At 40.9% G+C, this 23674-nt stretch overlaps 1 protein-coding gene across 3 annotated transcripts; it reads left to right on the top strand.

The window, feature by feature from the left end:
* The first annotated feature begins 11791 nt into the window (after window positions 1-11791).
* caprin2 (caprin family member 2) lies at window positions 11792-23328 on the top strand. 3 transcript variants are annotated; one of them, XM_063905121.1, is made up of 20 exons: window positions 11873-12015; window positions 13493-13746; window positions 13828-13890; window positions 13981-14067; window positions 14677-14915; window positions 16815-16897; window positions 17233-17352; window positions 17461-17492; window positions 17616-17792; window positions 18189-18227; window positions 18305-18433; window positions 18558-18642; window positions 18869-18918; window positions 19011-19118; window positions 19203-19304; window positions 20366-20510; window positions 20591-20652; window positions 21514-21568; window positions 22222-22244; window positions 22441-22789. In XM_063905121.1, the coding sequence occupies exons 2-20, from the start codon at window positions 13507-13509 to the stop codon at window positions 22564-22566; spliced, it is 1965 nt and encodes a 654-aa protein (XP_063761191.1). In that variant the 5' UTR covers window positions 11873-12015; window positions 13493-13506; the 3' UTR covers window positions 22567-22789. The 3 variants fall into 3 exon arrangements, with proteins under 3 accessions (XP_063761189.1, XP_063761191.1, XP_063761188.1); XM_063905119.1 differs by having other exon boundaries at window positions 11792-12020; window positions 22222-23328; XM_063905118.1 differs by having other exon boundaries at window positions 22222-23328.
* Window positions 23329-23674: the final 346 nt, after the last annotated feature.

The raw sequence follows: 23674 nt of genomic DNA, 5'->3' as shown, positions 1-23674 counted from the left end.
GCAGTTAGCTTCCCCTCCTCTCTGTTAGCAGCTCTGTGGTACAGGTGGCTCAGCCAAATTAGCTTAACTTGAGCAAGGCAGTGTTTGTTGTCTTGCTTTCTTTTGGATATTTGATAGAAATATCGGACTTGACTCATGGCTAGCTCTGCGATTAAACCAGACAGTCCATTAATGTGGTGTCTTTGGTAAGTCAATTCTAGTTCTCTAATTATATTTTACTGGTGTTTTTATTTAAATAGTTTCGGCCTTTGAAAGTATTTAAGGCAAAGATTCTTTCACATATAGTGAGAAAGAATTACTAACATTTGTCTATACATTTTGTCTGTAAAAAACATTGTAAAAGTGATTATTGTAGTGAGACAACCAAACAGCATGATTCTACATTAAGTTTTGATAATAGTTAAATATTATTTCAATAAAAACAGATATTTTAATGTTGATGAACTGTTCGTTGATAATCTGATCGTGGTACACCACTGAATTTAAAAAACACTTAATGTAAAAATATATCTACAGCCCCTAAAGACACAAACATGCCTCCTAAATAACTTTCTCTTCAGTTATGTTATGTTTCTTGCTATTTCTGTTAGGTAAGGGCATGCCTGAAAGACACCGCTGCATAACCATTTTCTCCTTCTCCAAGGGTCCAGAAGAACATCGAGGAGGAAAATGAAAATCAGATGTTATGAGATTCAAGACCAATAAAATTAACTGAGAAACTACACTTTTATTGTGAAAACAAAGATCTGCACTCTGAATAGTTTTGTGGTCTAACAGGACCATCATTTGTTTGTGACGTTGCACCTCAGAGAAAGCGTGGTTATTGTCAGGCCTTTAAAGTGTGGCAAAAAGCTGAACGAATGCACCTATTTCGTTGCTATTTCCACATGACCAATTGATGAGATGATTATTTCTATTTGCCTCACTTTATAAGCTTCACAATACTTGGGGCTTGTATCACAGAATTTGCAACGTCACAAATCAATGTTGCCAATCTGCGGTCAGATTTTAATGTGCAATCTAACATTTTCAGTCAAAATAAGAAACAAACTGAGTGCTAATACAAATTAAATGTATTGAACCAGAAATTATCACAGGTGAACTATCAAAAATGTTTGAAATTAAAAGGACATAATAGACTAAAGGTTCACTATGTTAACCTATTAAATGTATAAGTAAACCCATTTTGTCAAATAGAGAGACAGACTGGGCCAGTGCAGGTGATAACATCTACTGTATGCCCAGTATGGCTAGGGCGCCGCCCCAGGTTTATTTTGTTGTGTTGTCTCTTTGCTGATACACTGCCCGGCCAAAGAAAAAGGTCACAAGTATGTGGGGGGCAGTGCTATGATCTGGGGTTGCTGCAGTTGTTCTGGTCTAGGTTCAGCAACATGCCCAAAGAATGAGGTCAGCTGACTACCTGAATATACTGAAGGACCAGGTTATTCCATCAATGGATTTTTATCCCTGATGGCACGGGCATGTTGCAAGATGACAATGCCAGGATCCATCGGGCTCAAATTGTGAAAGAGTGGTTCAGGGAGCATGAGACATCATTTTCACACATGGATTGGCCACCAGAATCCAGATCTGAACCCGATTGAGAATCTTTGGGATGTGCTGGAGAAGACTGCGCAGTGGTCCGAATCTCCCGTCATCAATACAAGATCTAGGCGAAAAATGTATGCAAGACAGAAATAAATGTTGGGACATTGCAGAAGCTTGTGGAAGCGATGCCGTAATCAAAGCTAAAGGCAGTCCAACGAATGTTAGAGTGTGTGACCTTTTTTTTGGCCGGGCAGTATATAATACACTTAAACAGGGTTGAGTGTGGGGCCGGAGCGCACCCTCCGGCACTTCAGAAATTGCAGTAGCAGAAGGAGTCATACACATGTCGTGTTTTTTGAGTGGCTCTGTCTTTAGTTGTATGGGGTGTGATTTGTGCCAACATAAGATCTAACTGAGCAGCCATTGATCGTCGTGTATGATGCCGTGAACTATGGTGTGAAAGAAGTAACATATGACACTCACGTTGCCACCACTCTCGCCTGAGAAGCTACGTGACGTCTGAAATTACTTTAGTAGTTATCACCAAATAACCCAGCAATGTTACAGCTATCTGGTTGCTGTGGTTATATCAAGTTAGACTCTATTTCAATATAGTTTTGGTATTAAAATAAATAATGTTACACCTCTTGAATGCCCTTAACGCCACAGACAAGAATATATATTTTTTATTATTAAAAATATAATAACGGCATAAAGGGCCTCCAGGAGAAAACGCAACTGTATATCACCAAGTTTTCATATAGTTTTGTGTTTAAAATAGATCGCTGCAGTGAACGTGACTTTATTTATTTGTTTATGGTTTATTTGATATGTCCATTGACAAACTGAAACATATATAAGATGCAAGTACCAGACTGTGTCTCCAATAAGTTCTGTGGGACACAAAGATTGCACTGAAGACACTGAAGCCCACCTAAAATAGGTCTAGCTACGCCACCGCACTACACCCCTGCACTCAAGTAAAAGCCATTCTATTGATAAAGCAGTATAAATCCACGAATCTGCGGCCTTGACTGTTGCCAAGCTTCTTGCGATGAATGCGTCGCTAAAGTAATTTTCACTTGTAGATGTGGGGGAGGGAGGGGGGTTGGACCGAAGGGGCGGAGCAATCAGAACGACGAGGCGCAAGCTCGGTTCACTCTCACAGTCACAGTCATATGCCCAGCGTATGGTCAGTTAGTGGCGAGTATGGCAAACACAAGTTGTAACAAGCAGTAGTGCTGAGCAAAGTGACTAGATAGCGACCACACACTTTATAAAGTCAGGCAACACTAAACAGGCTTACTGTGATGCTGTTTATTTTTACCTTACTATAATGACCAGCTGCTCGCTGTTATTGATCATTGTGAAGATCAGGCAGGCGTTCTCCTGTTTTGTATTATTGCAGCTATCAGATGGAATCAATACATGGGCTACACAGGTTGCCATGTCAGACTATCACAAGTACAATCATAATGAAAAATATGCCCGTAAAATATGCCTTACTACTTACTTAAACGGCTTATGCCACAATATGGTAGCAAGAAGTCAAGATAGGCAGATTAGCTTTGGTTGCTATGATAGAGTCAGCAGCTTCAGGTTCCTCGGGGTAAACATCAGTGAGGACCTGACAAGAACACATCACACCAGGGTCATATCCAAGACGGCTCAACAGCGGCTCTTCTTCCTCCGCAGGCTGCGGAAGTTCAACATGGACTCCAGGATACTCTGCAACTTCTACAGGTGCACCATCAAGAGTATCCTGACTGGCTGCATCACCACCTGGTATGGCAGTTGCACCGCCCTCAACAGTAAGACTCTACAGAGGGTGGTGAAAAGTGCTCAGCACATCACCAGGACAGAGCTGCCATCCATGGAGGACCTCTACACCAGCGGTCCCCAACCACCGGGTCGCGACCTGGTACCGGGCCGCGGGCCATTAGGTCACAATAAAAGTGTAATTGATTATCAGTCTAAATATATTTTATTTTGAAAAGTGACTTCTGGCGGAATGGCGCATGCGTCTGTGCCTCTTGACAAGTCTCGGTCAAGTAATACGTCACCAGCCGTTACCGCGAAAATTAAACCGACAAGATAGCAAAAATAAGTAAAAAACAAACATCTTTAGCGAGCTTCTTTGGAAGGGGAAAAGGCCCAATGAAGAGACAGAAGAAGAGCCTAAGACTTCCAAGAAAAAAAAATCTGCATTTAAAAGACAATATCAGGAGTCCTACTTAAAATACGGGTTTATCCCTATATATATATATATATATATCTATATCTAGATATAGATATGTATATATATGTATGTATGTGTATATATACATATACATATCTATATATATAGATCTATATATATATATAGATCTATATATATCTATATATATAGATCTATATATATATATAGATCTATATATATATATATAGATCTATATATATCTATATATATAGATCTATATCTATATATAGATTTATATATATATATATATAGATATATATACATACATACATACATACATACATACATACATACATACATACATACACACATGTACCAGGGATTCTTGAGATGAGGGACAAAACATGTCCGAGAGATAAAACTCATTGTAATTCTTAAAATGTGTTTAAAAAATGTCCAATAATTTGATTAAACAATAAAACAAGAACTTATTTATACCACAAAATGTGAATTAATGCTTTTTTACACATATATTTTATTTTACATCACCTAGTGTGCTGCCTGAACCCCAAAATACCCTTGTCCGAAAGCAAGTTCCATGACTTTACAATACTTAAATAATTGTTAAAATTAAAATAAAACAAACACAATAGCTACTGTGATCATGTATTTTAAGTAATTATTCAAACTATATAGAAATTTACAATTAAAAATATATATTTATGTACTTTTTACGTGATTGAAATCGCGTCCGGAGTTTCTGTCAACACCATAAGATTTTTCTAAAAATGCAAAAAAACAGCCATTATATTGGCCAACTCATACTCTAAGGACCCCTTTTCCACTTGCTGTTTGGTGGACATGCCATGAGGCCACTGCTCTGGTAAGTAAATATTTCTCATATTTTTCCTTAATTATCTTCTTTTACAAAACCAGCTATGTCACAACCATAGAGTGTCAACACCATGGTCGATAAAATTCAAGGTTTATGTGATTTTATCAAGAAATAAAAGTTTAATCTAACGTTATTGTTGAGGCCACTAGCAGCTAGTGATAAACAAGATGGCTTCTGCAAAGAAATCACATGTTATGATGAAAAATTGAAGATATCGTCAACTCCGTAAGACTCCACCAGACGTCAACTCCGTAAGAAATGTTGTCTTATGGAGTTGACCACTTACCTTATGGTGTTGACAAATGGGATTTAAATGTATCATTTGCCCATTTAATTCAATTTTATACATTAATCATGTAGTTGTATTACTTCCTATTTTAATAATATATCTTCTGTGCATTTAACATTTAATGAATATCATCATTTCTGTTGTAATGCTGAATTCAGTCTGTATGTAGTCTGTGTGTGTGTGTGTGTGTGTGTGTGTGTGTGTGTGTGTGTGTGTGTGTGTGTGTGTGTGTGTGTGTGTGTACACTGTGTCTGTGTGTGTACACTGTGTGTGTACACTGTGTGTGTGTGTGTGTGTGTGTGTGTGTGTGTGTGTGTGTGTGTGTGTGTCTTCATTATGTAATAAGTTAAGTAAGTTATAATACAATACACGTTATCTTCTCCTCTTAAGGTACTTACATAATGAAGAAACTGGAAAAGGTGCAGAAAGACAAGGACAAGCTTAGGAAGAGATTGAAACGCGGGAAGTTAGATTCATGTCAAAGCACAGAAGATTCACCTCGGACCCAAACACAGTCTATGCTTCAAGGAAGCAAACTCAGAAACCCTTTAATCAGGAAAACACTACTCTTCCACCATGTTTTGAGTAAAGCGCTAAACAAAAATGTACACCACACCCAGAGAAGAGACAAGCTCATACCACGGCATCCACACACCACATTGTCTGGCAAAATCCTCAAAAAGTATCGCCTCATGCATCAGGTTCGTGAATTTGGCCTTAGCTACAAAACACTCAGAGAAAACACACCAATCCAAAGAAAGCCCAGTTACCTCCAGACAATCTCCTCAGTGGTTCACACATTTTTTGAAAACAATTCAAGAATCACGACAGACAAGCAAGACACCATCACAAGAAAAAAAGTGAAACGTCAAAGGATGGTAATGACAGACACAATGCAGAATCTCCACCAGTCATATACTGAGCAAAACCCCAGCATTCGCCTGAGTTATTCCTCTTTCTGTGCACTACGTCCCTTCTACATAACACCACCCAAAACCTCAGATCGAAACACTTGTCAGTGCCAGATCCATGAAAACGCCACGCTCATGCTTGATGTTTTGAAATCTTTCCAGGCTGTGTCAACCAGCAAGCTTAAAGAGAGTTTTCAGCTTGTCTGTTGTTCTCCACCAAGTGAATCGTGTCTATTGCGCACCTGTGCAAGATGCCTTCACAAATCATCAAGTCTGCCTTTAGAGCAAGGGAAAACAAAAGTGGACTGGAAGCAGTGGGAACGGGTCGAAGAGAAAACAGAGGATGGAGTTCACTTTCATACCAGACTACAGAAACGTACGGGTACTCTGTCGGAGCTGATGGATCTCTACCAAGACAAATTAAGAAACGAAACAACCACCCATGTCCATCTTGTTCAAAATCAATCCAAAGAGTACCGAAACATGATTGAAAATTGCAATGAAAGAACAGTGATTGTGCATATCGATTTCTCTGAAGCATGGAAATGCAAATACAGCTCCGAAGTACAATCCTGCCACTATGGCCAAAATCTCCCACTGATAACGCTCCATACAGGCATGTTTTACACCAAGCAAGAAAAACAAGCTTTTTGCACAATTTCCGAGTCCAAGCGCCAAGACGCAGCAGCAATATGGACCTACATGGATGAAGTTCTGAAGGACATTCATACCAGATTCCCCCACATTGACACAATTCACTTTTGGTCTGATGGTCCAAGTAAACAATACAAAAATAAAAAGAACTTTCTCCTCCTCTCCACCATCCCTCCTCGACTGGGGTTCAACAATGTAACATGGAACTTCTTCCCTACATCCCACGGAAAGGGCGCCCCGGATGGTATTGGGGCAACAGTTAAGCGGTGTGCTGACAGAATGGTTCTTGGAGGAGTGGACATCGTCAATGGCATGACTTTTCATCAGCTTGTGTCCAGCAGGCTAAGTGGAGTCCACCTACACTATGTCAGCACTGATGATTTCCTGGCTTATGATGCTGTCCTCCCCAAGTCCCTACGACCCATCTCAGGAACAAGAAAGGTTCATCAAGTGGTAGCTCGGGGCAATACCATCTACTGTAGGCATAGTTCATGCTTTTGTAATGAGCCACAAATCTGCCGCTGTTTTAATCCAGTTGCACACCACCACAATCCAGTTGCACACCACACCACACCACACACACCACAGCATGCAGATGAGCATCGGGCTGTTCAGAGTCCTCTTGCCATGTTAGTGGAGGCAATGGAGGAGGAGCCGACCAGAGCACCTGAGGGCTTAATGTCAGCAGTGGGGCCGAGTGACATCAACACAGAGGATTGGCTTGCTGTGGTTTATGACTACAATTGGTGGCTGGCTAAAGTGCTTAAAACAGATCAAGAACAAGGGGATGTTCAAGTGGATTTTTTCCACCCTCATGGGCCATGTAGTCGTTTCCAAAGGAAACAAGGGTGCCAGGATGTCTGCTATGTTCCATCTACTGACATCATAGTCAAAATTCACCCATCATTACCAGTCCGCACAAGCCGCACAAGGGATATCTACCAGCTCTCCTCAGAGGTCATGGACTTCCTAGATGAGGACCTTTTCAATCGGTTGTTGCCAGGTGTTTAAATTCATGCCATGATATAAGATGAGTTCAAGATTTACAGAGAATTTTCCATTTCCAAAGGCTGAATTAATGAATATTCTTAGTGTTTTTCTCCATGATCTGTAAATTTGATGAGTTTATGGACTGTTCAAGAGATCTGATATGAGTTTATGGACTGTTCAAAAGATCCAATATGAGTTTATGGACTGTTCAATAGATCAGATATGAGTTTATGGACTTTTCAAGAGATCCGATATGCCTGCTGCCAAGTTCCTGTTTTTAAAGTGGGTGTGAGTGCAAAAATAACGATTGATATTAAATGGCCTTTTATCCTGAAATGTTACAGTTGAAAAGTTGAGTTTTTGAAGTTCAATGGCCATGTTAAATCAAGTTATCTCCAGTTCTCTTCTAATTCGTCAACACCGTAAGATGTGCGTCAACACCGTAAACAGCTGGTCAACTCCATAAGATGAGTTTTCTGTTCATTTTTGTTTTTAAAAAGATATTTTATTACATTTTCTCACATTATCTCAACAAAAGCACTGCATTTCCTAAATAAATGTGTAATTTCTGTATTGCTGACTAACATTGTTTGTTTTTGAGATTAAAAAATAAATGTGAACATGTATATTTCCCCAGTTATAATAATTGGCAGCTTGATAATATATATATTTTAAAGTAATAGTATTAGTTTAAAAACATGGATTGAATAACACAGATTAAAATAACCTCCAGTAGTCAAAATAACTGCAATAAGTTTATTCAAAATACATATTTCTATGTTTCTTTGTGTCTTACGGTGTGCAAAATCCCAGGCTTGTCCAGCAAACATGAAAAAAATGTTTAAAATGTTAAACCTGGGAGATTGTATTTCAACAGCATCAAAAGGCCAGCACCTGGGACAAATATAATATATAGATATATTTTGGAAAAATCAACATTTTATTTTTAGAAATTAAAAACCCATTTTGTCCCTTGTCTCAAGAATCCCTGACACATGCATATACACATATGCCATACACATCTGTCTATAGTACACACATACATATATATATACACAGTGGGGAGAACAAGTATTTGATACACTGCCGATTTTGCAGGTTTTCCCACTTACAAAGCATGTAGAGAGGTCTGTCATTTTTATCAAAGGTACACTTCAACTGTGAGTGACGGAATCTAAAAGAAAAATCCAGAAAATCACATTGTATGATTTTTAAATAATTAATTTGCATTTTATTGCATGACATAAGTATTTGATTACCTACCAACCAGTAAGAATTCCGGCTCTCAAAGACCTATTAGTTTTTCTTTAAGAAGCCCTCCTGTTCTCCACTCATTACTTGTATTAACTGCACCTGTTTGAACTTGTTACCTGTATAAAAGAGACCTCTCCACACACTCAATCAAACAAACTCCAACCTCTCCACAATGGCCAAGACCAGAGAGCTGTGTAAGGACATCAGGGAAAAAATTGTAGACTTGCACAAGGCTGGGATGGGCTACAGGACAATAGGCAAGCAGCTTGGTGAGAAGGCACCAACTGTTGGTGCAATTATTAGAAAATGGAAGAAGTTCAAGATGACGGTCAATCTCCCTCGGTCTGGGGCTCCATGCAAGATCTCGCCTCGTGGGGCTTCAATGATCATGAGGAAGGTGAGGGATCAGCCCAGAAATACAAGGCAGGACCTGGTCAATGACTTGAAGAGAGCTGGGACCACTGTCTCAAAGAAAACCATTAGTAACACACTACGCCGTCATGGATTAAAATCCTGCAGCGCACGCAAGGTCCCCCTGCTCAAGCCAGCGCATGTCCTGGCCCGTCTGAAGTTTTCCAATGACTATCTGGATGATCCAGAGGAGGAATGGGAGATGGTCATGTGGTCTGATGAGACAAAAATAGAGCTTTTTGGTCTAAACTCCACTCGCTGTGTTTGGAGGAAGAAAAAGGATGAGTACAACCCCAAGAACACCATCCCAACCGTGAAGCATGGAGGTGGAAACATCATTCTTTGGGGATGCTTTTCTGCAAAGGGGACAGGACGACTGCCCCGTATTGAGGGGAGGATTGATGGGGTCATGTATTGCGAGATCTTGGACAACAACCTCCTTCCCTCAGTAAGAGCATTGAAGATTGGTCGTGGCTGGGTCTTCCAGCATGACAACGACCCAAAACACACAGCGAGGGCAACTAAGGAGTGGCTCCGTAAGAAGCATCTCAAGGTCCTGGAGTGGCCTAGCCAGTCTCAAGACCTGAACCCAATAGAAAATCTTTGGAGGGAGCTGAAAGTCCGTATTGCCCAGTGACAGCCCCGAAACCTGAAGGACCTGGAGAAGATCTGTAAGGAGGAGTGGGCCAAAATCCCTGCTGCAGTGTGTGCAAACCTGGTCAAGAACTACAGGAAGCGTCTGATCTCTGTAATTGCAAACAAAGGTTTCTGTACCAAATATTAAGTTCTGTTTTTCTGATGTATCAAATACTTATGTCATGCAATAAAATGCAAATTAATTACTTAAAAATCATACAATGTGATTTTCTGGATTTTTGTTTTAGATTCCGTTTCTCACAGTTGAAGTGTACCTATGATAAAAAATACAGACCTCTGCATGTTTTGTAAGTGGGAAAACCTGCTAAATCGGCAGTGTATCAAATACTTGTTCTCCTCAGTCAGTGTATGTATATATTTCACATCCTTAAATCTTTATTGTTGTTATTGTAAATATTCTTCTCTCTTTTTGCATTATTTTATTTATGTTATTTGCACCATGTATGTTGAGTTGTTGGAGGAGCATGGGATATAAGATTTTCATTGCCAACATATACGTTGTATATGCTGTGCATATGACCAATAAAACCTTGAAACCTTGAAAATCACTCATCTTATACCAGAGAAACTTTCATAACAGCTTTGTGATGCCAAACAGCGTCAGTTCAGACTGAAACACATTCAGTCATGGGGATCGGGGTATGCATCAGCTGCTTGTTTGACAGTCAAACAGTGAATACTGTCCAGTGGCCGCTGCCGTGAGTTAACGGCAGACTAAACGTTAAATGCCGCTGAATGCCTTACCTGTTCTCTCTCCCCCACCATCACCACCATCACCTTCCCCCACTCCCATCAACAAACACGGCACACAGACCTTCACAGCAAAGCAGGTGAGGAACGAGCTGTGCAGACTCCGCCCAGGCTAGGCAGCAGGTCCAAATGGCGTCAGCCCGAGGGTCCTGAAAACATGTGCAGCCCAGCTGAGTGGAGTCCTGCAGCACATCTTCAACCTGAGACTGATTCTGGAGAGGGTCCCTGTGCTGTGGAAGACATCCTGCCTGGTTCCGGTACTGAAGAAGGCGCGGCCCAGCACCTCCAACGACTACAGACCGGTGGCGCTGACGTCCCACCTGATGAAGTCCCTGGAGAGGCTGGTCCTGTCACTACTTCAGCCCCTGGTCAGCTCATCGCTGGACCCTCTTCAGTTTGCCTACCAGCGGAAACTAGGAGTATGTCCTTACAGCTATACAAAAGTTGGTATATCATAACATAAGATAATACACACTTCACACACGTCACAGCACAGCTTAACCTTAAATTATTTGTTCACTCATAAAAACGTAACTTTGCATACTCACTACATACACTCACATAGCATGTAAATTATGCACTTCACATATCATAGAAAAAACGTAGCAGTAACATATGCTCATATAATTATCACACTTTTTCACCATATACAAATGAATTAGAACCAACACATACCTCGTAGGCTGCTTACTACTAAAGAGGGACTATATCTTGCTTGATTCTTCCTTATCTTTGTTTTCTTTCCTTCTTTATGTGCTCATTGCTTTTATATTCAAACTTAATTAGAGAGCTCATCTATTGTTTTACTTCTTTAGCGCTGTTCTGGCAGGGTGCGTTGATTAATTGTGCCGTGCGGGAAACTAGGTCGGCAGTAATTAGTTCCGCCTCTAGGAACAACATCACTAGGGATTCAGGCTAATCTTCAACTAGCATCAATCACATGGTTGGATATGTTTGAAGTTCATCAACGTGTATGATATAAGTTGTTCTACCTGAATCAATTTGCTTTGACACAACAGTTGATTAAGTTCACAGCAAGAAAATTTACTCTCACATGCAAAAAACACATTTTTGTGAAAAAAAAACATACTTACCACAGCACCAGCACCAACTTCTCCTGGCAAGGGGGGAATGGGAGGGGTTTGAAAACATAATGGTCACATGACCACAAATGTGTTCCGTTGCCTAGATACAGGGGGTGTCTCACAATACCCGGTGTCTCACATTACCCCGCTCTCCCCTACTCTACAAGCGCTCACATCAGGTTTTACAAGCTCTCCTATTTTGCACTATATCTATAGGTTCTCTCAAATCTGATCATGTGTGGGTGGACCGAGACAGGTGCCAGGACCGGATGTGATCAAGGTGGATCGTCAGTGGAACGTCAGGGTATATAAAGGTTTGAGCGGACAACGACCGGGCCTTAGACAGTTAAACATCCGGTGTGTGAGAGCCTCCAAGCGAGTGAACACTTAATGTAAGGTAAATCAGCTGTTTGGATTGCGGTGGTTTAAAAAAAAAATGCTGACACGTGTGATTAAACTGCTAGTGAAAGTGAACAGGGAAGGATTGTGCAGCGAAATTTGTGTAGATTTAAACTGGACTGTAGACATCGGGCATTGATTGCGCCATGATAACACACGTGACGGAACAAGCTATAGTTGCTCCCCTTTCTTATTTACGACTCTGCTAATTAATTCTAAACCTAACCTCCAGTAGAAGTATGACTCGTGCGAAAAGTAGTTCTTTTCTGGTCATCACATTCACGTGAGGATATTGAATTGAGGTTTGTCTTCTTTTTTTTTTTTATTATTGTACATATTTATTTCTTGCAGTGCAATACAAAAAGCTTGATGAGGATACAAATACCCTCAAGTTATCGTCATATGTGCAACAAAAACCATGAATTCACATTAAAGACAACAAACATAAATAACACAACCAATAAGAGCTAGGGGGATAAAAAGAAGACACAGAAGCATAAAATAGGCATTAAGGAGAATATTTAAAATAATACACATTTAAAAAATATCATTATGATTTTTTTGGGCAATTTCCAAACAGAAAAAACGATTGGAATTTGTTAATAAAACAAGGAAAGGAGAGCTTGCTACCGCTCCATTTACAGCAGTGTATTTATCCAAAATAATTAATATATCAACCAAATCAGTAGGCCTATTGAAGATTGACAATTATCAATATAAAATACATTCTGACATAGTTTGAAGGCAAGAATGTCAGTCGATTTAAGCAACAACCAATCCCTCACATTATACCAAAATAATTTACAAAAAGGGCATGAGAAATATAAATGTTCCAATGATAAAACTTTTAAATAACAAAAAGAACATGGGTCCACTTCAAATTTTCTTAAATTCAGAAACCGGGTAGATTTTACAGATGATTTTACTTTAGGAAAAATAGACAATTTTATGAAATAAGATTGAGCTTTTTCCATTACAGATAAAATGTCTAAATCACTCACCTGTGTAAATAATCCTCTGTTATAGTTGTGGAACATTTGGGGAATTGAGGGGGTTAAACACTGCGTGCTCCTGCATGTGTGTAGCTGGCGCTTTCTGAATGTGGCCAACTGAAGAGCACGTGGTTTCTGTTAATGCAGTGTTTCTATTGAAACACTCTAATCCAACTTTATTTCTATAGCACATTTAAAAACAACAGAGTTGACCAAAGTACTGCACATCTATCAATATATAAAAAACTGACAAGTCTTATACGTCGTCTGCAAACCCACGGGAGAATGTGGGTATTTAAACAAGATTTGGAAACGGGCAAAGTGGGAGCAAGTCTGAACTGGAGGGCTGGGAGACACTCTGCTTGGTACCAGTAGCCTCTTTCTCCTGTGGCAGCTTAATGGCACAGCACCAGTGTGCCCCCCCTTTTATGTTTGTTTCTATGTTTTTGTTTTACTAAATGTGTAACTCTCCTTCCAGTTTGAAAGCTCAACATGGTGCAGCTGTCCCCTTCCTCTAACCTGAATGTCACACCACCTGAGCACTCTGAGGACACAGAGGAAAGAATGGGGGACCTGGTGGTGGCTGATGGCCAAAAGGTGGGCTCGTCCCTGGGTCTGAGCACCCAGCAGCTAGGCATGGTGAGCTCCACTGCCTACCACGGCTATGACCTCTACATCGAAGATGGTCTCATCTGCTTGAAACACAAATTGCGCAACTTGGAGAAAAAGAAGGTAAGACTGAGTTGATTTCAGTTTTTACAGTGGCTAGGTGGCAGGCACCTGGATTTTGTGATGTCTCTTGTGTGCCCACAGCTGAAACTTGAAGACTACAAGAGGAGGCTGACCTGGGGCGAGGAACTTAACCATGATCAGATGGTAAGCCCTGGCTATGGATTGGCAACCAAGTATTATCTTGTGTTTCTTTCTGGGGTTTGTGCATTGTTTGCTTTTTTTGTCATTTTCAAGGCGGCGGCGGAAAAGTACGAGGAGGTGCTTCATAACCTGGCCTTTGCACAGGAGCTGCACAAAACCCTAGAAGAATTGACTCAGAATGTAAGTCTTTGGAAATCCGACTACTATGAGTAACGGTTGAGTTTCAATGGCATGTTAAGGATAGTTTGGAGCCTGTGCTTTGTTTTACTCTTAGTCAAAGAATGATGACTAATTGGTGTATTTTTCATTCATATTTTTTTTTTAAAGGTTTCCTATTATGCTATATTTGATATTTCTGGCACTATGTGAGTCTCCTTACTCACTGGGGACACATATTTATTTATAAAAGACATTCAAAAGTGCATTTTGCATAATGTGACCTTTAAAGTTTGCACATCTGGTACACCCAAGTCCTAGAAACAAAGTAATTATTAATCTTTGCTGTAGCACACAACTATGAACATTTTATTTGTATATTCCAATACCACTAATTAATCATTTATCCCAGGGTGTTTTTATACAATCTGTAAAGCTGTTGTCCACAACATCCTTTTTAAACACCTCTGGTTTTAGTAGTCTTTTCCCTTGAGATCTGTACTCTAATATCCTGCAGTTAAACACTGTGTTCAAAATGTTGTATAAACAGTTTGTACTCTGAAACTCAGGTCTTTTGTAACAAGTTCAATTGCATGTTTTTGAACTGCTCCTTGAATCCTCCTGACTCTGCAGCTGTTGAGAGCCCAGAGGAAGGCAGTGAGGAAGGAGAAAGTAGCAAAGGAGGAGACAGAGAGGAGGAATCTGACCTCTGTGCTGCAGGTCCAGCACCTTCTCCACATCATGCAGCTGGAACACATCAGGACAGACTTACTGGCTGGACACAACAAGCCCCCCCCCATCACAGCCCAGAAGCTGCAGAGCATGAGTCAGCTGGCCACCCTGCTGGGAGTCAAAAGGGACCACACACTGAGGTGAATGTCATCGCAGCACCTTATCGCTGTTGTATATGTTCTTTGATGTCAGGATGCTCTCTATGGTGCACCTGTAGAAGAGCCAGAGTTGCTTCTACTTAGCTGGCTCAAAAAAAGGAAACTCTTATTCAGGGATAGTTGGCACTCCGAAGCTGGTTATCACCTGCCTGTGTGAACCCAGGCTTCCTCTTCAGACTCTATGCACGCTCACATAAAAAGGGGGGTTGGAGCATAACTAGACTTGTGAACCACATGAAAGCTATTAATCGCCGCCTATTTCCTTCTTAAAAGAATACAAAAATAAATCACGGCATAAGCCAACCTGGTGCTGCAAATAAGAGATGAAAATTGGAAGAAATGTGCTAAACGTTTCTGACTTGTATACAGCTGTGGAAAAAATTAAGAGACCACTCATTTTTTTCTTAAATCTTTATCTCTACATGTATGGCAGCCATTCCAGTGTGTGTTGAATTCCAACACAGAGAAAAATTGCCAGTAGTTTATAGAATACAATAAACATAAACATTTAACTAAAAAAACGTACCTATAAAACAAGAGGAACTGATAATGCTGAAGTGGTCCCTTAATTTTTTCCAGGGCTGTATGTAATGTACCACTCAATGCCAACGGTGCTTCCAGTTTATTTCTATTTTGACAATTGGGCATTCTATGGGTCAGGAGTTCTAAACAATATTTCAAATTGCATTTAGGTCGGACATGGTCCCCTTTAAGATTCAGAGAAATACAATGTTTTTGGCCAAATCAAAGTGAAATGAAATGATTGAATTTTATGTGATATATTGACTAATGGCTTTTCTAATCGGTTTTGTATACGCTACGATACACTGCCCGTCCAAAAAAAAGGTCACAAGCCTGTGGGGGGCAGTGCTATGATCTGAGGTTGCTGCAGTTGGTCTGGTCTAGGTTCAGCAACGTGCCCAAAGAATGAGGTCAGCTGATGTGTTCCAAGATGACAATGCCAGGATCCATCGGGCTCAAATTGTGGTTCAGGGAGCATGAGACATCATTTTTTGACACATGGATTGGCCACCACACAGTCCAGACCTGAACCCGATTGAGAATCTCTGGGATGTACTGGAGAAGACTTTGCGCAGTGGTCCGAATATCCCGTCATCAATACAAGATCTTGGTAAAATAATGGAGGGAATTGTATAGCATTCCATCTGCAAGAAAACTTCATACTGATAATATGTTGTTCTGCGGTTATGCATCACATATCTATGTAGTGTGTTTGAAACAGAATGTGCTGCTGTAACTGCACGGCTTTGATCGGTTATCGCTTATTCCATCAGCTAAGAATATTTTCCTCGTGGATTGGCTACAAAGACCCGCTAGCTAAAAGAAACTAGTAAGTGAACGGTGGTTTAAGCCAATTTCAAGCCTAAACTCTGAACATAATCTGGTCCGGTGCATGTTATGTCTGCAGTTTAAGTTACCATGGTGATCTAGCCAGGTTAAGAGCCCTTCATAGTACGGAAAGCGTTAGGTTCGACATACCAGGTAACCCCCGTGAACATGGGCGTGGAGAATGAAATGATAACTAGGCATCACAACATTACATTATATCAATATGCATTATACACACTCGAGTGAAGATTAAAAGATGGTTATTTTAACCAGCTTAGCATTTTTTACTCGAAATTTTAGGTTAAAATGAATTAAATACTGCCTCTTTTTTAGGCTCAAAACCAACAATTTGCACCCGTTTTTGAAGGGGGCAAATAGTGCAATTTAAGTTATTTTCAATCTTCTCATGTTTGTATGTTGCTTTTTAAGAGTGTTGTATGCAAATTGCGGTGAATCAGAACACAATTGTACTGGTATAAAGAGTTCCATGTTGGAATTCTTTGATGACCTCAGCTGTCCTCACTGTTGTAGTTTAGAGGAGCAGATGGAGCGGGCGGCTCTGGCCCACCTGGACCTGTTGGAAGGGAACGAAAAGCCGGTGGCTGGGTCCACATGTGAGTAAAAGAGCTAACAAAAACCTAGATCTGAGTCTAATAAGATATGAATAATGTTGGTTTTTCTTTAAACGTGTAAAGCCTGAGATTTTTGAGTGAAGTTATCACATTTCCTGAATCACCAGTAATTTGATACTAACGCAATCTAAAAAATGTTACACATTTGAATGTATGATCTTTGTGCAAAAATGATATCATTTATGTATTTTCGTTTGACAAATCTTTATCAAAAATCTCCAAAATTCCAAATAGGCAAGTTTGATTTGGAGAAACTATTTGTAGGAAATGAAAAACTGGTCAAAATAATACAATGTTCAGTGCTTATTATGTTTTAGTTAAGCTGTTCAAAGAAGAACTCGCTGAGCTGTTGAACTGCAAGTACTTCACTCGTCTTCCATCTCGACCCAATAACCCTCCAGAGGAGCTGCTGAGAGCCGACAGCCACAGCCCTATAGGTACAATTGAACTTAAAAATCATGCTAGAATAAGATTAATGAACTACTAAAACAACTGTGTCCTTGTTTGAATATGGTGAATTTCATATTTATGTTTCCCCCTGTCAGCCACAACAAACTCAAATGAAGTTTCCAAGGAGGTAAGCCAGATATCCAGTTGGTATCTTTAAAGCTGCATTTCAGTTCCACTGTAAACATGCTCCAGGAATCACTTGTATTTCAACTGACTATAACTTACTGATATGGAAAATCCTCCAACTCAGAACTGGAAGGGGGGCTTCCACACCAGGGAGCAGGAGCCTCCTGACTGCTGGGATCTGGACTCCTCTGCTGGACCCTGTTCCCCCCGGGCTGCAGTTCAAATGCCATGGAGAGGAGCTGCCACCTTCATCCCCAAAGGCCTAGTCACCACCAAAAAACAATCTGCTGGCTGCAAACAGGTGAGGCAGCATGAGACCCTCTGTGTTCTGGATCATACCAAGGGAATCCGAGTCAGACTTGAGTATTAACATGCCACAGGTTTTTTGAGAGTGAATCCACGTATATCGGGAAAATGTCCGTTTGTTTCTGTAAGCTTGAAAACAATCTGTATTTTGCAAGTTATGGAAGCAGTTGGTCATTTGTTTGCATTCAGGAACCCACATCCCTAGCAAATAAACAAAGATGGTTCAAATGTGGAGTTCCACAGCAGCTGCTTCAGGGAATGACCATACATCCCCGAGATAAACTCTAATACGAATGATGAGTCTCTTTGCTTTGCTGTAGTGGGCCCTGGTATAGGAAGTTATTGTTCAACAAAGGTGTCCTTATAATAATTAGACATGATATTCCCTCAGCGAAAAGAGAGAGCCAAAGGAATGCAATCCGCCAACTCTGTGAGTACAAGTGGTTTGTTTGCTTATTGTGTACGGTATGTAGAAATGTCTGTTTTTAACTTCACTCTTCCCAACAGGCAGTCCAAATCGATATGCCTGTGGAGGTTTTCAACTCTTCATATGCCTTACCCAAAGACCCTTTCCTCAGAAAGCAGCACCTAGAGGATCTTGTGACAAAGATCCATGGCTCCTTCAGCTTTATGCAGGTGGTGTTTGGCTGTTTGCAAACCCACGAGAGTATAATGAACCACTCTGTAGAGGATGAGACTATTTAATCTTAGCCAGTGATAAAGATAGTTAAAAGTTTTTAAATTATTCTTTCCTGTTCAGGACTCTCTTCTGGAGGGTGAGATCTCCCCCATCAATGGCCACCATAAACTGAATCGGAGGTCGTCTCAATCTTCATCCCCTCTAGGTGACTTGTACCACATAGGGAAATTGTGGCTTTTTTTGGAAACTGAATTCAAATTCTTGCAAATTCCTGTGAACTTTATTCACCAAACTGGCATAACATTTGTTGGCATTTCCTTCAAATCATATCATTAACATGACCTTTTGTTCTTTTTTTTTGTAACCATCAAGTTTTAAAGTTTGAGAATTTGACTGTTTAATTTCTTGATTTGGTTTCCTCAACTAACCAGGACATGTAGATGGAGGAAGTCCAGGTGATGTCCTGCCAAAATCAATGCATGTAAGCTGACAGTGTTCTGTGTTTGAGTCAGTTCTGTTGAAATTTGAAATGACTTAGACCATTTATCCCTTCATCTTCACCCCCCCACTTAGTCCACCCCACTGCCTACCAGGCTTATTGAGCGCAGAGCCAGTTGGACTAAGGGGGATGAGTGCTTGGAGACCTGTGCACTAGAACTTCCTTCAGAGGACTTGCCTCATGTAAGAAGGATAATATTGCCTTATAAGATGCACCAGATTCCTCTCCTGTCTGTCTTAGTGGTTGAAGCCTTCTTTTCTCTGCAGGAGCTACTGCAGCTGGCTGAAAGAAAGAAGTTTCCTTCACCGCCGATGTACCGCAGGGAGGCCACAATACCTGTCAGCCTGAAGGAGAAGAGCGGTCCTTATGTAAATGTACCAAATATTAGGCTGATATGAAGTGTTTTCGATGCTTTTAATGCAACTTCTTACCCTGCTGGTATTCCAGACTCCAGTTTCAAAAAAGCATTCCTCCTGCAACAGGGTTGAGTCTTGCACTGTCCCCCTTCCTAAGGGAAAGACTTTCTCCACACCTCCCACCAGACGAACTCTGACTTCAGTTTCAGTACACCCAGTCGGTTAGTTTCACTAAAGCATGCCTCATTGTCTTTTAGGTTGAATCCATTGAGGCCCGAAGGTCAGCAGGTATCTGAAATGTATTGGGAGTCATAACCTGCCCAAAGTGTTATCTTTGCACTGTGTAGATCTCACTATATGTAAATCATGTTGGTGCAGTTGGCCTAGCATTACTTTTTTCTCCGAAAAGGTGCTGTGGTTATTTATTTATTTATTTTTAAAGATATTTTTGGGGGGCTTTTTGCCTTTAATCGGATAGGACAGTGGAGAGTGACAGGAAAGTTGGAGAGTCGGGGTGGGATCCGGAAAGGACCACGGGTCGGGAATCAAACCCGGGTCGCCGGCGTACGGTGCAGGTGCCCCAGCCAGTTGCGCCGGGGCCGCTGTGGTTATTTTTTGCCAGAAGATTAAAAACGTTTCCGGAAAGAGCAATAACAATCAATTTCTGTTAGTCTCTAAAACTAAATGCATTTACACGTTTATTCATCTGTCTAAGTTGCCTAAGACATTGGCCACCAAGTGTCCTGTCGTTAACAATGTTTTCTGCCACGTACAGCATGAAGGTTGATTTGCCTGTACGATCAAGAAGATTCATCTTCTTTTTTTTCTGTATGAGCGGATAACCCCATCCATGATAACTTTAAACTGGTTGTGGTGTGATGGTGAGAGCCCCTCTTGCCTGCCTGGCCTCAGGTCCAACTGTCCAGACTGGACTTGTGGCACAAACTGCTCTGGAGGATGTTCGGACTGTAGCCTGTGTGCTGAGTGTCACCCTTTCGTTGGACTCTGTCACTATGCTTTATTAATCAAAGACACGGTCTGATTCTTTGTAGCACTTGTTCTTCTTACTATAGGTCTTCAAGGAGAATGCCACCTTTTCTAAGAATGGAGAATTGAACTACAAATCAGATTCTTCAGTTTTTGCTGAACCCAGTTACAGCACTGCCAGTACCCAAACACCAGCTGAGTTTTGTCCCCCGGAAGACGAACCACAACCAGGTATGTTGATCAAATCTTTGCTTCCAAACTCTTGATCATTGAGAGGTCATTCTGAAGCTCTGCTGGTTTTTACTCTTCAGGAGGATCCTACATTCCCCAGAATCATCTGAGAGACTGTGGCCCTGTCTTCTATGCTGCCAGAGTGAGTGAATTACTGTTTTTATGAAATCTGCGAACTTGGCTGTTGTAGTCTATCAAAACGACTGAGTTGAATCCTGAGGTTTCTTCCACCCCTCTGTTTTGCCTGAGGGAACATTTGACTATTAGACTATACAAATAAGATGTGCTTGACTTAATCCCAACAAAAATCTGTCATAGAAAATGCTCATCCAAAAGCTGCCATCTTACATCAGTGAGAACTAACAGCCCTTTTCCAGATTAATGGATCGTTTTGGAGGCAAGGCAGTCAAAAGGCCAAACCGACTACTGATTTGTTATTATTAAGCAGTCTTTGGAGCTAGTGTTGCTAGCTACTTGCATTGGAAATGATTTTGGTTTGTTGGTTGACTCATTTTTGAAAATATAGCTTCTTGCTGTCTTCTCAAATGTTACCTTCCCAAGTCTGAAGCATTTTGTCCAATTTTTGTGAGAAATTTTCCCTACATTTTATGTTTTGCTTTTCAGATTTGTGAATTGAATTGATTGCTCAGTCACCCATGGTTTGTTGTTTAATTTACAATTTTTGAATTTCCGCTCACTAGATTACAGGGACATAGGACATGCATAAGGAGACGGGTCATATGTTAGCCAAATGTGGTGTCCATATCAGTAAATTCAGCAGAATTATCGTCAAATGTATTTTGTATCCCAGACAATCATTAAACTACAGAAAAGCCAATGTGGGTAATCATGCTACAGACAACCATGGCTATCCAGCAAAGGGGTCACAAAAAACTGTGCCCAGCCAAAAAAGTGGTACTCTTGCAAGCAGCACCTTAGACTCCAGTACTCTCTTGCTGCTCAGTCTATACACTTCTAAAATTCCTCCGTGATATTTTCCCAGGATGCTGGATACCATCATGGCTATAGACGTGGAGGAGGGAGGCATAACTTGAGTGGTAAGATTATAGTTCTAATAGTATCATTTTCCTCTTGGACAAGACTTTGTATCAACACTTTCTAAAGCGCTTCCCTAAAGTACGGTAATTCGAAAGAATAACTGTTAAAAATGAATTGATAGGCCCCGGCCGTGGCGCAACTGGCTGGGGCACCTGCACCGTACGCCGGCGACCCAGGTTCGATTCCCGACCCGTAGTCCTTTCCGGATCCCACCCCGACTAAAGGCAAAAAGCCCCCCAAAAAAAATGTTTTAAAAAATGAATTGATTCTATTACTGTAATAAGCACTGCTAATGGGACATAACGAATCAGATCCGATCAATGTTAGAAATGCTGACAAATTCTGAATCTGGAAAGCCTTTGAAGCCAGAGATCATAATAGGATATTATGACCTTGACATTTTATTAGCCATTGTTAATTGTGTGTAAAATTATTCATTAAAGAGCAACTGAATTTGGGGAGGTGGAATGTGTTTTTAATTGGACGAAGCTAAAAGTACATGCCTCTAAAGATTTGGTGAGGTTGTTTTGGTCAGCAGCAGAATAAGATTGCCGTGTTCACATCTGATTAAATAAGATTCAACTAAGTTACTTGAGTTTGAATACCCCTGAGTGTGTCATCACTGAATATTGTTTTTGTCTGGACTCTGCAGCAGCCTGGAGTGACTCTTCCCAGGTGAGCACCCCAGACCGGGAGAGAGCGTTTACAATTGTGGACTCAGGTCATGGGGATTCCCTGTCATTGTCCACCATGGAGGTCCCTCTCTCTCCCCACGGCGACCGTCAAGCCCTGCTTCCGATGCAACTCTACCCACTCTCCCAGCCAATGAGAGTGGCTTTTAATGCCTCTCGCACGGCCAATTTTGTCCCAGGCAACCTGGACCAGCCCATTGTCTTCGACCAGCTGCACAGCAACCTCGGAGAGATGTTTGACACCCGTACCGGCCGCTTCACCTCCCCTGTCAATGGAACCTATGTCTTCCTCTTCCACATCCTGAAGCTTGCCATCAACGTGCCTCTCTATATTAACCTCATGAACAACGAAGAGGTGATGGTTTCTGCATACGCCAACGATGGGGCCCCAGATCACGAGACAGCCAGCAACCATGCTATCCTGCCCCTCTTTCAGGGAGACCAAGTGTGGCTCCGTTTGCATCGGGGGGCAATCTATGGAAGCACCTGGAAGTACAGCACCTTCTCTGGCTTCCTTCTCTACCAGGATTGAACCTGATCAAACATCTATATTCTTCCAGTGTGAGGACTTTCCCTTTACTTGACAATACAATGAAAAAAGGACATTTCAAGATACAAGCCAATGGCACCATCTATATTTAAAGTTGTGACTTGAGATAAACCAAAAGTAGTTGATGTCCCATGAATGCGTTCTACTAGTATCAGTCACAAGGAAAAAGTGATCAACCAACCTGTGTTGTCACCCATTCATTCATCAGGTCACTGATTTCAATGTTATGAGTTTGTGCCTCTTTTGTTTTCTGGAAGGCTTCGGACAACTTTCTAGATGGGCTTAACTATTGTCTGATTTATGTAATTAATTGTGGTTGACTCTACTGTCGTCTTGTTGATGGGCTCTTGTGTCTTGTGCTAAATGTGACGCTAAGGAAGGAAATATATGTTGTTGGTGGTGGGAATGGTGCTTAACAATCAGGCATTTGGCCTAAACAGACTGCTATAGAGACGTTGTGGTCCTATTGATGTGTCTAAATAAAAGATGAGCAGTACATTCTTTGTGCTTAATCGTTTCCTTATGTCTTTTGTTTATAATTTCCCAATTAATGTCTGGAGGTAACATATGCTGAATATAAAGTGTGTGCGTGTGTAGTGTACATCATGGGGACCTCAGAGTTTGGGGACAAGTAATCGGGTCCCCAAAAGGAAAACATTTGTGTGTGTGTGTAATAAAGGTGGTATACTTGCATTTGTCTGAGCTCAGAAGCAAGGAACTGAACCTAAGCTCACCACAAGGTAAGCAGTTTGGTCTGATTTGATTGCTATTATAATAGTTTGCTTAATAACCAGTGTAAAAAATTTACACTTAATTTTTCATTGTATTTAGTCATTTATTTTTAAATATATTTTTGATATCTT

Source organism: Eleginops maclovinus, chromosome 17 (assembly GCF_036324505.1).
Source record: "Eleginops maclovinus isolate JMC-PN-2008 ecotype Puerto Natales chromosome 17, JC_Emac_rtc_rv5, whole genome shotgun sequence".
Lineage (NCBI taxonomy): Eukaryota > Metazoa > Chordata > Actinopteri > Perciformes > Eleginopidae > Eleginops > Eleginops maclovinus.
Note: the sequence above shows the minus strand (reverse complement) of the source record. Positions and strands in the feature narration are given on the sequence as shown.

Bases quoted from the DNA above. Each gene is read 5' to 3' on its own strand.
- caprin2 (XM_063905119.1), top strand. From the start codon at position 13,507: ATGGTGCAGCTGTCCCCTTCCTCTAACCTGAATGTCACACCACCTGAG. The intron at 13,891-13,980 runs GTAAGCCCTGGC...GTCATTTTCAAG, and splicing joins AACTTAACCATGATCAGATG to GCGGCGGCGGAAAAGTACGA. The intron at 18,434-18,557 runs GTGGTGTTTGGC...TTTCCTGTTCAG, and splicing joins GCTCCTTCAGCTTTATGCAG to GACTCTCTTCTGGAGGGTGA.